The sequence below is a fragment of the Thunnus maccoyii genome, chromosome 11 (genome assembly GCF_910596095.1).
Source record: "Thunnus maccoyii chromosome 11, fThuMac1.1, whole genome shotgun sequence".
Classification (NCBI taxonomy): domain Eukaryota; kingdom Metazoa; phylum Chordata; class Actinopteri; order Scombriformes; family Scombridae; genus Thunnus; species Thunnus maccoyii.
The window spans coordinates 17,828,307-17,841,112 of record NC_056543.1 but is presented as its reverse complement, the minus strand read 5'-3'; the positions used below and the strand labels follow the sequence as shown (position 1 = coordinate 17,841,112).

Sequence of the window (12,806 nt, the reverse complement as noted above, 5' to 3'; positions counted from 1 at the left end):
CTTTGCCAGAACCAATACAGGATCAGGATATGATGTACATTAATACACTAAGTAAGAACACTACTCAAAATCAGACAAAACTAGCAACAGGAAACAAAAAAAGGACACAAATCAGTGTGTTTATATTTTATTCACATATGTTACATTTTGCATTAAATGTCCAAGTCATACTTTCTGGTCAAACTCAGAAAGTTTGAGTCAGCACCTACAGTAATGTACTGTATTCTCTCTTCATTCATACAGGAGAACACACAAGAGCTTTCAGTTACAATTTACACCCATTACTCATTGGCTATTTGGTTGCGGTCATTTACAAAGTGGGTACAGCAAAATAAAGAAGAAGGGAGGAGAAACTTGGTAAACAGAAAAGCAGCATGCATGAATTCAAGAAGAAGTTTTTCAAGTGTTAACTTGTTCCTTAAAAAAATTCCTTGATGCAGCACGATGCGGCCCAGCATTTGAGAGCCAGACATCAGAGATATCAGCGCTATGCTGTTTATCACTCAAACAAAAATGAATGTTAGTCTCGCAGGCACGACTGGATAAATTTCCTCTCTTCTGGAAAAAAAAAGATGATAATCAGAAAATTAAGTAGCTAAGACACTTAAATAATGGTGGCTTAAAGGATGTCATGCACAGTGTATAACGGATACTCAAGTCTGATAGTCATGTAAAGTCGGAATGCAACTACAAATCACAGCTAGATGATGCATGAGTAAGGGATAGTCATCACAATAAATGCTCTGTACTGCAGTTATGACTCCACAGTCAAAAGGGGAAAAAGGGAAAAACTTTTTTTCTGACAGCACAGAAAGATGAAGAGTATTGGCATTTTTTTTTGTCAAAAGCAACTTACATTTCATTGAGTTTCTTTGAGTTTCATATCTTGAGAGAATGTTTTTGACAGACCCGGTGAAGGATTTCTGCTCTCACATGGCGTTCACTTTTTCAGCAGGACACCATTTCTGTGCAATGACATTTCCTACAATGCAAATTCCTGTAACTAATTTATATTTTTTTATTTTTTTATTTTTGTGGAGCAATAACATCAATTCTTCATCAACTCTGACTGGTTGTAGCTTTAGCTTTCTTGGAGTTGGTATTTGGAGTTTCTTCTTCAAAACCAACCAGAAACAAAAAAGCGCAGATAGAGCAGGACTACGAGATCTGTAGCGAGCGCAATGAGGTGACCGCATACCTCCTTAAACATTAAAGTGAGTTTGAGTCAACATTCCCAGCCATCTACCATAAACTCAAAGCACAACCTTAGAAAAAAAAAATATTCACAAAAGTTAAAATTACTTACTTGAACAATGAGCAGCAGCATTTATTTAAATATCTAAAACGTATTTTAAACAGCAAAAAACAAAACAAAAAAAAAATTCCTGAGGATGGATTGCAACTAGACCCATAAAAAGAGCCTTTGCTTGTTTGCAAAAAAACTCTAGTGTGTTGATGGGTGGACTTGTCCTGCCTACCTTCACATGTCAGCAGACAATGAGTGCACATTGCAATAACATCGCTACACTCATCAGGAGCTTGAAACTCATGCCAGCACAGCAGAGCACATTTCGATAAATAATAGGGATATGCGTTAACATCATCATAAATGGTGCAAAAAGTAATCAAACTTTGCAGGGACATTCAGCACTTGATATATATCTTTTTATAACCCAAATAAATATGTCAGGCTTTAAAAGCCGATTCAAAACCAATTTTATTTCTGGGCAAAGTTGTGCTTTTTTACTTTGATCTTACCAAATTCTGTTTTTTTCCCTGTTGAAAACCACACAAGAAATCACTTAAACACACACACGTGTTAATCTTTAGGCATGATTGTACACCAAACTTCACATAAACCAAGGCTGTGGCAGCAACACCCTCGCTGGATGTTTGTGTTTCGTCACACAAAAGTTCCCAAATATTTTGATCGAGGCAGACACATAAGCCAGAAAAAAAACACACATCTTCTCCGTCACAGGTTGCAGTTTTCGGTGGACTTTGGAGGATCTTAGAGTCCATTATAGTGAGGCCCCCAACGCTTATTGATGTGATCAAAGGTGTGTGAAACCCACTGTTGCTCCAACACTCGATACCTCTCTTCACATAAGAAGAGAGGCTTGCCGCGGCTGAAGAGAGGCAGGGAGGGGGGAAACAAAAGTGAGATCTGTGCTTTTTCCACTGCGGCAACAATTGTTTAAAAAAGGAGCTGTGTCTCAAATTCATACTAGATACTAATTTCTAATTTCTAAGCACTTTGAGCTGCATTTTTTCTATACGAAAGGTGCTTTACAAATAAAGTTTTTATTAATTTCTAGGTAGGTTTTGAGTAAATGGTGCGTTTGTACTCGAAAACTTACTAAGTACTCAAAAAAGTCTAAAAAACGCAGGATTTCTGAGTGCTGTTGATGTGTACTATTGTTCTGCAATGCACTGCAATAAAGAATTGGTTGGAAAAAAGCTGGAAAAAGTTAAAACAGATTGTGGATGGTGGTGAAACAGGTGGAGGAAGATTTTTGGAAAATAAAAATTAAATATTGGAAAACCATGTTTCTTTATCTGTATGAAGTTTAGTAGGTAGTGGTCAGTGGTGTCTGTCAGCACACATATTACTTCATTTTCCATTAGTACAAAACAGAAAAGTTCATTGATTTCTTGTGCACTACTGAAATAGTATATAATGATAAGTGTATAGTACACTCTGTATACAGCAAGTATGTATAATGGACACAGCAGAGGAGTATAAAATTGTTTATGTGGCTTTTATATCTGTATGTGATGTGTCATACCGTAAATCACGATCCTCCTCTCCGTGGGCATCAAGGTAAACAGAACCCCACAGGCAGAAACGATGACCACGGATGATGATGATGACTGAGGCATTTATCAATAGAAAGATGCCTGTAGCTGCGCCACAATGTTGGGAGTGCTACAAGTGACAAGCAACACGTAAGCTTTGTAGAAACAGACCACGGCTATTTAAATTCATCTTGCAGTAAGTGTGGGTTAAAGCAGTCATTTAGGTCAACAGTTACAAATATGTGATGCCTCTGACATTGAATTTTTTGAACTGATAGCAACAATATAACTTTGCTTTTGAGAGAAACTTACCAAAACACATTCACAGATACCCTGCTGTTTGCAGCACACCCCTTTGAGACAGACAAAGGCGCCACAAACAAGGCAGAGTGCAGGGTCTTTTGGCACCTTTTTGCAGGCAGTGCAGGCCTTCCTGTGATAGTACTGGAAGATGATATTGTAGTTGTCAGGTAGCTGGAGAAGGCGAGGGGCAGCCCACTGAGGATCCTGAACAAGCAAGGTCTTCAGAGGAGAAGAAAGAGAAATATTTAAAATATATTCAGGTGACAGCTTTGTGTGAGTGCAGCCATCAATACTTAAATATTTTATCCTGAAACTTAACCCTGCTCTTCCCTCAACTCTCAGCTTCAGTCCTCTACAGACCTGTGAAAATTTTTATTAGTATCACCAGATTAGAAGAACTGTGACTCATAAGGAATACATTTCTAAAACTTTGAAAGTTACAATAAATTGTGCTTCCTTGTTTTTAAAGGCTAAAGCTGACTTGTTGTCAGCCTCCAATGAATAAATCTACCCAGGTCTCTTGACAATAAAGTGTTTATGATGTCCTTCAGCTTTAGGAGGTAATGATAAATAATGTCCTAAGTTAATGATTACCAAATGACGTACAACATCCAAGATTACTGCAGTGCTGAATCACAAGGGCGTAAGACACATGGCTAGTTGTGCAGTCACTCAGCTCACAGTCAGACAACAAGGTTGAAACTACATTCAAAGTGTCACTTTACTAACATGAATAGTTTGCAGGACAAGTTACAAATATGTGGCCTGAACATTTCATCGCTCAGATTCAAACTCAGCTTCTCATAAGACCATATGCCGATATTCTCTGAATTCAAACTTAACCTGCACACTGAAATATACTACTATTGAAATATACTAATAGTACTGACATAGACTACTACTGTTTCCACTGACGAATAGCTTTAGTTTGTTTAAGAGGCAGAACTAATTTAGTCATTCTCAATAGAGATTTATGTTGACATTCAGCTGTTACCTTAACATAAAATCTTCAGTTTAAGATTAGAAATTGTTCTAAAACAATTACAATTGAAATAAAAAATTGTCACAATCCAATCTACTTGTTTTTTAAATTTTTGAACAAAAAAAAGTGATTTTACTGGTAGATTCCTGCTGTCTTTGACATGAATCATAGCTAATACGGTTTCAAATATTAATAAGACAACATTATGACCCATAAGGACAATAATCCATGACAAAAAGCTTTACATATGTGGTTATTCTGGATATATAGCATCGTCATATTACATACTGCATGTATACTCTGTGGGCTGAACATACCAGTGATTGCTCAGCCTGCATCTGAGAGAGCCCTTTGACCTCAGCACACCACTGTGTCATCAATTCAAAGGCGCTGACTGCCCACTCCAGACATGAGGCACTGTGCACGTTGTTGGAAGCCTGAGGGGCCGAAGGTAAGAGCCCCAAACACACAGCCAAGGACGAGAACTCCTCCTCCTCCTGAGAACAAGAAAACAACCGGTGAGTCTCTCTCTTTGCTTTCACTCTCGCCTGTGACTGGCAGGATGTCAGAGGATTTCAACTCGTCTACCGAAGTGCAGAAACGCCTTGTTTCTTTTTAATTGAGAAATCAATCCTGCTGGGCGAGATTTCCTCGTCTTTATTGTGATGTGCAGATCTATGGAGCAGTGTTGCTGCAAGAACACAAGGGTAGTTAAAGCAGGCAGGATGCCATCGATGATAAAACATACCAGGCAGCCAGTCAGGTTGTCTCCATAGAGGTGATGCTGCAGGAGGCAGGAGAGGCGAAGGAAGGGCAGGCAGAACTGCTGGAGGCTGAACTCGATAGACTGCGGGGACCACACACTGGAGCTCAGCTGGAGAGGGAAACAACAGTAACACTTGATCAATAACCAGCCAACAGCTTGCTGATAGTACCGTGATATATATCTCCGATCGAGATTAGTAGAGATATTAGACCACTGTCTCTCAGGGCAACGGCCAATTCATTGTTTAAGAGAAAATGAAAAGAACAAAAAGGGCAGGTAAGAGAGAGCAGCAGGCTGTATGCAGTTAGGTTCTGAAGTGCTAAACAGTTATTTCAGCATCTCACCATTGATGTTCCTTCAGTGTTCGCCTTGTAGACACACTTGTCCTTAGAGAGCTCACTGATGACATGACTGAGCAGCGCTTCAAAAGACTTCTCCGCATTTGCAGCATTCTGTGGCAGAAAATAAAAATGTTGACAGTATGTAACCAAATCAATTCAGCGCAATGTATTTTTTTTTAGCCGGCTATAAAAACTCTTCCCATATTGTTGGAGCACATCTCTGATTTTTTCAGTGATTCAAACAGACCTAATGTTGTGCTCATTGACGTTTGTTTCCTCAGTTTATAAAAAACACAAACAATCAAAGCTGTACAGGTTGGTTTAAGTTAACTTACAGAAATTACAACTCTTAAAATTCTTCGATTGTTGTGAAAAACATGAACTGCTCTTAGCAACTGCAACAAAAGCTTCTGTGTCGTATGAAAATGATGTTAGTGAAACAACTGATAAGGACAAAACAAAACAAAATAACCGCCTCTTCCTACCAGAAGTTGGTTAACATGAACATGATGTCAGGCTGAATAATGAAGTGAAACAACATGGCAATTCAGTTTGATTATCAGACTGAAATTGTCAAGGAATATAAATTCTTCAAGTCTCTCTGAAACAACAAAAAAATAGTCCATAATTTTTTGTTTAAGATCTTTTTCCTTTCATACTATTTTAATGATGTCAGATGGGTACTTGCATTGAACATATATGATAGCGTGTAGAGCTTTAGAAACGGACAACCTAGTGACACTAAACTCACAACAAAAACACACAAAAAAAAAATCAATTTGTGCTGATGGCTCATCACTACAATATATGGTTAGTTTTCCAAGTAAATGAATGTCACATATCAGAATAAATAACACAGATCAGAATGTTTCACCTGTGCATCTTCATGGTCCTCATGTATAAAATATGCTGCACTGTAGGAATATTATGACTTATGCAGAATAAGCAGAGGACAATAATTCTTTTCGTACAATATAACATCTGATAAGCGGTCGAGACATTACTGAATGTGTGTTCTGATAAAAATTCAACTGCTTTGGCTACTATTTTATATAAAGGAAAAGCTGCAAGCATTTATCAAGCTGAAGGTGGTAGAATATAAAAGAGCAGTCTTATCTCGTCTGCTGTCCTTTGTCATAGATTTATAGGGGAGGAATTTCAAGTCCATGGATTTCCTTCCACTAGGCTCTGATCTTTGTTCAGACTGCATCTTTTTTAACAACTTCAATTTAATTACAATCGCATTCCACCAAATATGGATGCAGTCCTCGTTGCAGATTTAAAATCCATCTAGATGGCAACTTGTGAATGCCTGCACTACTGTTCATGACAACGAAGGAGGAAGATACTAATCCACACCTCCATTATGGATGGAAACACCCTAAAGGGGAGGGTTTCGGCTATTTGTCTTTCAACATTCAAGCCAGTCACTCACTAATTCAGATTTAATAGACTCAAGATAAATAGCCAATTAATGCAACACTCTGAAGCAATCTCACTTTTCCAGATAATGAAGATCGATACTGTCTACTGTGGAAACCACATAAATGAATTTGGAAAGGGCTTAATTCATCTCAATACCAAGTCATACGCAAAGATTTACTATAGTTGTGAGCTGGTTCTTGGGAACAATCAGAAGACTCAACTGCATCAACAAGCAGCGGATACAAGTAGACTTTTAACACAGTTTGACATTGCACTGAGCACAGAAAACACAATGACAACTATTTCAGCCGCACTTAAAACAGTGATAAGTGCAGGCCATGCCACCATTATTATCTACATCATTGCCGTCTTTGACCTTCACTTTACAATAGAAAATATAAGGTAGGTAACTTTAACCCCAGCAGGACATTGTGAATCAGGTCTCAGGCTATTGTAATTTGATTTCACTTTTACCTTTTTCAGTGCTCCAGATGTGCTCCAGGCCTGCCTTTCCTCTGGACTGAACTGGGTTGAGAGTGCAGCCAGAGCCTGGGTGAACTGCAGGTTGTACAGCATCTTCACCACACAAGTAAAGTGCTCTACACAGACAGAGAGAGAGAGAGAGTGACACTCATTATACAAACCAAGCCAGGTGGAAACCTAAACAATACAAGTGGAGAAGCACAATTTACACAGATAAATTACTCAAAGAATGAATATAGCACATTGCTTCAATATGTGAGGCTGTTAGTTTGAATTTATAAAAAAACATTAAAAAAAAAAAAGCTCATTCACAGAGGATTGCAGGTATTCACCAGGGCATTGAATTTGTTTCCTCAGTTCTGCATAAACAGCTGAGCTGAACTTAGCTGTGAGCTCAGTGTGCAGGATAATTAGCAGAGTGGTTCAGGTGGAAAATGTAGCCTGAAGGATATTTAAGTTTAGTGCTGTAAAGAACAACAAAGGGTCCCATTTGTTTTCTTCCACAGCAAAAGGCTGCTGACAGCTGCACTGTCCTGATCACTGTGACAGGTGTCACCATACACAATTACAGGTACAATTTTTTTAAAAAGAGGCTTTATAGCATTCAAGCGCAAAAGACTCAGGCAGGGACAGATCATACCTCACCTAGTGTTTCCCATAGGATTTATTTCAGCAGCGGTGCTGTTTTGCGTGCACAGAGCCCACGAAGCGGAATAACTTAAAACTAGCTCAGATCTGCTCCAGCTAGGTTTATCCATGTCCACAGAGTCATGTTGTGTGTACAACACAGTCAGAGGGGTTTGGGGGTCCTCCCCCAAGAAAATTTGATGTTATTTGACTAAAAATTCATTTTGGACTATTACCATTACAATATTTATAACTTAAAAGGTTTATAAATAGATTTCTTTCACAGTACAGTCAGAAATTAGCAAGAATGAAGTAAGCGCTATGTCCTGAAGTAATCCTAATTGAGAGCAGGATTATAATTGATTTATAATTTAAATATAACTAAATATTGTTTCTAGAGCAGTTTACAACAGCAAAGTCACTATATAACCTCAATAATATCTCAATATAAACAAATCTAAAATGTCAGTAAAATAAATAATATTCCTGACATCAAAATACTGAGTGAAGTTTAGAAAGAATGAAGAACACAGACATCAGTCAGTATCAGTCATTCCTCCTGTCCTCCTCCCTCTGCTGCTGAGGTGATTCACTGCCTGCAGGTACTGCTGGTAGAGGGAGGGGACACTGGTTTGTCTCAGCCAGCAGCTAAGTTTACAAAAATTTGAATAGTTTTAATATACATGGCAAACTAAGCTAAACATTTACAGCAACTACATACAGACAGCTTTCATTTTAGCTTGTTCATAACAATGCTAGTGGTGGATGAAGGACTACAGGCAAAGCAAATGCAAATATCGGTTTTCTACATGTTTATGCTTGTTAAACAGGGCAGGGCACAAAATTAGCACCAGCCACCAGTGTGCGTAGGACAGAGAGAGGCCATACATGACACTGGTTTCCATTCTCTCCCAAGCTAGCTACAGTCAGCTGCTTGAAGCGGAGGAAGTGCGTGCGGTTTGCATTCGTCGTGATTATTATGTACAACGTGAAATTTCAGCAGTGGTGTTCATCATTTAGCAGCGGCACTGCGCCATTGTTGAAAGCATATAGGGGAAACACTACTCACCCTTGCGATTTCTCTTAAAAACAGAAAATCTATTTGAAAACAGAGGTTTCGTGACCCCATTATGCTTTGTGCATAATTAAGCCGATTATGGCTTAATTCATGTGCATTTCTCACTCTATTATACAGAAAAACAAACATAATAAAATCAATTCTCTCCATCTAACAATTACTCCATTAATGATGCTTTGTTTTTGCTTTTTCAATTACACAAACATGGCATAGGCTCGTCCTTGTAAACAACATAACAAACAATCCCCGATACATTGTCAGAAAAATGATTAATGAAAGCACTAAGCATATTTGATTATTTTTGAGTTGTCACAATACTATCAAAAACTACACTTTTCAATAAATCCACCATTTCCATGTTCCAAAACTTCAAATTGTCCCTGCCAGCAGTCAACCAAATTCAGTCAAAAGTCAATTTAGAACTTGTGTGCAGTGAGGAGCTAAGATGGAGGAGGTGCGGCAACAAGCCAGAGAAAAAGGACACAAGAAGGAGGTACAGCCCTCCTATCATCGTGTCTCTCTGGCCCTGTTCACACCTGGCATTAACATGCGTCTTGCGTGATTCTGTTGTGGCAGAAAGAGGCCGTTGAAAGAGGAATCAGATGGTCGAGACACAGGTGTCAGATGGGGAATCTCTTCATTCACAGCGGCCCTACTAACAACGTAGTCAGAGATAAATTCCAAAATTACAGGACATGACATGCCTTTTTATACTGAAGACAGGCTATGTGTGTGTATGTGTTCGTTCAACTTTTACCAAATTTGAGTAGGCCAATATCTCCAGATGTCTCCTGTTTTTGGTTCGGTGGACTGACATGTTTGGCATCGGTACAGGTCACCGCGACCTGGCACTCATTCCAGGTCACGGTTGTCTGGCTCTGTCATTCTCCTACAATTCGATCACAAGTGGACAGCTCTAAATACGTCAGTTCACATCTGGCATTAGAATGTGTCTCCACATGTGTCTCAAGTGACCACTTGTGATCGGATCCCACTTCCACACTCTATATGCAAATGAACATGTACGTCATTTCCATTTGCAAAGACCAAATATGTTGTTTTTAACCAGCGAAAGGCAACAATGCACTTCCCATGCCTAGTCTACTGGAATTTATAAGAAGAAGTTTGCAAAGATCTTGGCAAACGGGCAAAATCAAAACTCTTCGGCCCAAATGGAAATCAGACAGCGTGTTTCATATGTTCTCCTTCCAGGAGAATCCATTTTGCCTGTTGTTGTGGCTTCTTCTTGTTTTGCACTTTAATGTGACACCTTTGGCGTGCGAATGAGGGCGTACTTATGCTCACGCAGAGGACATCTGTTGAGTGGGCGGTCCTTCAATGTGGCCGAGGACACGTTGCATACACACTGCTAAAAGAATGTGGCCATATGCGGCCAAGACCACCTCTGAATGTGCTCTGAGCGATCAGATCTCATTGCATCTTGGGTGCATTCACACATGTACATGGAGCTGTCCACTTGTGATCAGATCACCCAAGACGCATTTTAATACCAGGTGTAAACAGGGCCTGAAAGACTCTCTGCTCTTTTGTAGTGTCATGATGCAAACACAGGAACCGTACCTTTTCGCAGAGGCTGTGGCATCGTCAGCACAAAGATAATCAGTAGGGAAGGGACATCTCGAAACAGCATGGGTACTTCAGGTCTCTCTTCATCAAAGCCACTGAAAAACAAGCAATGGAGCTTTTAATTAATCAGACTGGATGCATTCGGTCCCATTTAAAATACATGTATTTATTTTACAGGAATTAAAACAAACAAAAAAATTTTTTTTAATCTTTTGATAAAAATTTTTTCAAGTCGCAGCCAAGTCATATTCATAGTCAAATCTGCAATTTGTAAAACATGTTACAGGGTACATTACTTGATGCCTACTAAACAAATATCATGTAAAATTATGAGATTTGGCGACCGTCCGGTTTATACGTTGCTGCCATATTTATGCCTTTAGATGAAGTTATTTTGAGTGTGGATGGAGCAGCGACAATGTTAGCATATTCCTGATCAATGTGAACTACATTCAGCATTTTAAAAGTTGTTTGCTTGTTGTCTTGCGGACAGACCTGACAAAGCATGAATTCAGACTTTTTACAAATCAGCATCATGATGTAGTCATTTTGGCATCCATATTGCAATTAAATCAAAGTAAAATCTAAGTTTATTTTGAGTTCATTCACGCTGAACTTCGGTAACATCACTGCGCTGGTTGGGGACCAGTCGCTGCCTGCCGCTGCTCGCTGGCTGTTCTGGGGCGAATAAACACAAATGATCCAGCAGTCAAAGTCACACAAGTAATGCGTGAGGCATTTGGTGTGTTTACTGCACCACTATGTTTTCTCCGGCAGCCATGTCTCTCCAGGGTTCATGCTAAACAGTTGCCATGGTAGCCAGCACAACCCACAGAAGAGGATAGGCACTCAAACTGCCCGCTCTGAACAGGGCTGTTTAGACAGGATGAGAAGGCTGCTGTGGTGCTTGATCCGTTTGGTATTATGACCAAAGCATGTCAGATACATTTTATTAAGACACCAGGGAACTGTTAACTTGTGGAAAAAGGTATAACATGGCCCCTTTATTTAAAATTACAGAGTTTGCATCTGTCACTATTCAACAACTGGCCCAACAAAATCCCAAGTATTAAACACAGCAAACAGCTGCACAACTTGTAGCTTCACTAGAGGACATTAATTAGATCAGACTAGATGTGTTGGACAGATCTTACAATTAATTAACATTTAATCAAAAATGCCACAGCCTTCAATAGTAGATAACTCATAACGTTACTCTATGAATCAGAATCATCTTTATTGGTCAAGTATGCATACAAGGAATTTGATTCTGGTTTAGTGACTCTCAATGTGCTTACACAGAATAACAACACAACAATTTTTAATAACAATGTGTTATTAACTTTAAATTGGTAGGCTAAATGTAAACTTGCCAAGCACAAGGCTAACATTAGCTGGCCAGCAAACTATTATTAATCTGTCCATCGTTTGCTAGCTCGTTTTCAGTGATTGAACAACAATAACACAAATCTTACTGTTGTAACTCCATCATGTTGAATTCTGATGTTCGATCTGTCACTCAGAACTATGAGCTTAAGTTGACCCCTCCCTCCGCTAAATCTACACACTGCACCTTTAATCCCTGCATTCATCAACATGTTCATGCAAATGGTGAAATGCAGGTTCTCTTAGATAGTAATCTCAGAGCCATTATAAATATGGTAATGATGCTACTTTTATTTAAAAAGGTTCTGTATAGGAGCAAAGGTCTCCCTGTGTATATAGTCCTAAATTTGCTTAACAAATACATGGCATCAAAAGATACATTCACTGTATTCCTTCCTTAATGTATCCCTGGTCACAGTTTTGTATCGCGTGCTATCTCCATTTTAATGTCTTCTGTTCTGTCGACAATTCAGCGAAGTTCCAATCTCTCCACTCCTGAAAGGCCTTGGGGGGGTTTGAATGAGGCGAACTGCACTTAAAGAATAATACCTTCCATTACCAGAGCACTCACTAGTTAAATCCACTGTGCATCAGAGGAAAGCCTTAAAGGACTGAGCTTTCAACCCTGCTAAGACCACTACATACAATCTATACCAACACAAATTTTAATATATTCCACTTCAATTAATCTAATAAAAAAGAGAGCAATGTTCTGCATTCATGTTAAAGCATCTCTCCCTGTCCTATTTAACTAGGCTAGCTCAGGTTGACCGCCTCAGGGTGTCAAAGACAGTGCTCCCTCCCAAAACCCTGACAAAGTATTTTTAAACCCTAAATGGCTCCTCTGAGAATACTGCATGGCTGTGAGCACTTTAATAGTAACAGGTGTAAAAGCTGTCTTACAACACTAACAGGGAGGAAAGGTTGTTAAAGCTCATCTTGTATTGCTAAGTGCTGCAAGTTCCGTTTTTTCACACAATGTTTTTAGACATTTGCGCATAAAAGCCATGTTCTGACGTACAGTAGTGA

General features: G+C 39.1%; 1 protein-coding gene across 1 annotated transcript in view; it reads right to left on the bottom strand.

The window, feature by feature from the left end:
• Nucleotides 1–111: 111 nt before the first annotated feature.
• ubr3 (ubiquitin protein ligase E3 component n-recognin 3) overlaps nt 112–12,806 on the bottom strand; it is a 46,515-nt gene continuing 33,820 nt past the window's right edge. The window contains exons 32-39 of the mRNA XM_042425979.1: nt 10,386–10,486; nt 7,091–7,215; nt 5,195–5,302; nt 4,833–4,958; nt 4,402–4,581; nt 3,112–3,321; nt 2,790–2,929; nt 112–2,129 (exon numbers count right to left, since the gene is read on the bottom strand). Coding sequence (XP_042281913.1) covers nt 2,012–2,129; nt 2,790–2,929; nt 3,112–3,321; nt 4,402–4,581; nt 4,833–4,958; nt 5,195–5,302; nt 7,091–7,215; nt 10,386–10,486 — 1,108 coding nt within the window. The 3' untranslated portion in view covers nt 112–2,011. The remainder of the gene's footprint in view (nt 2,130–2,789; nt 2,930–3,111; nt 3,322–4,401; nt 4,582–4,832; nt 4,959–5,194; nt 5,303–7,090; nt 7,216–10,385; nt 10,487–12,806) is intronic.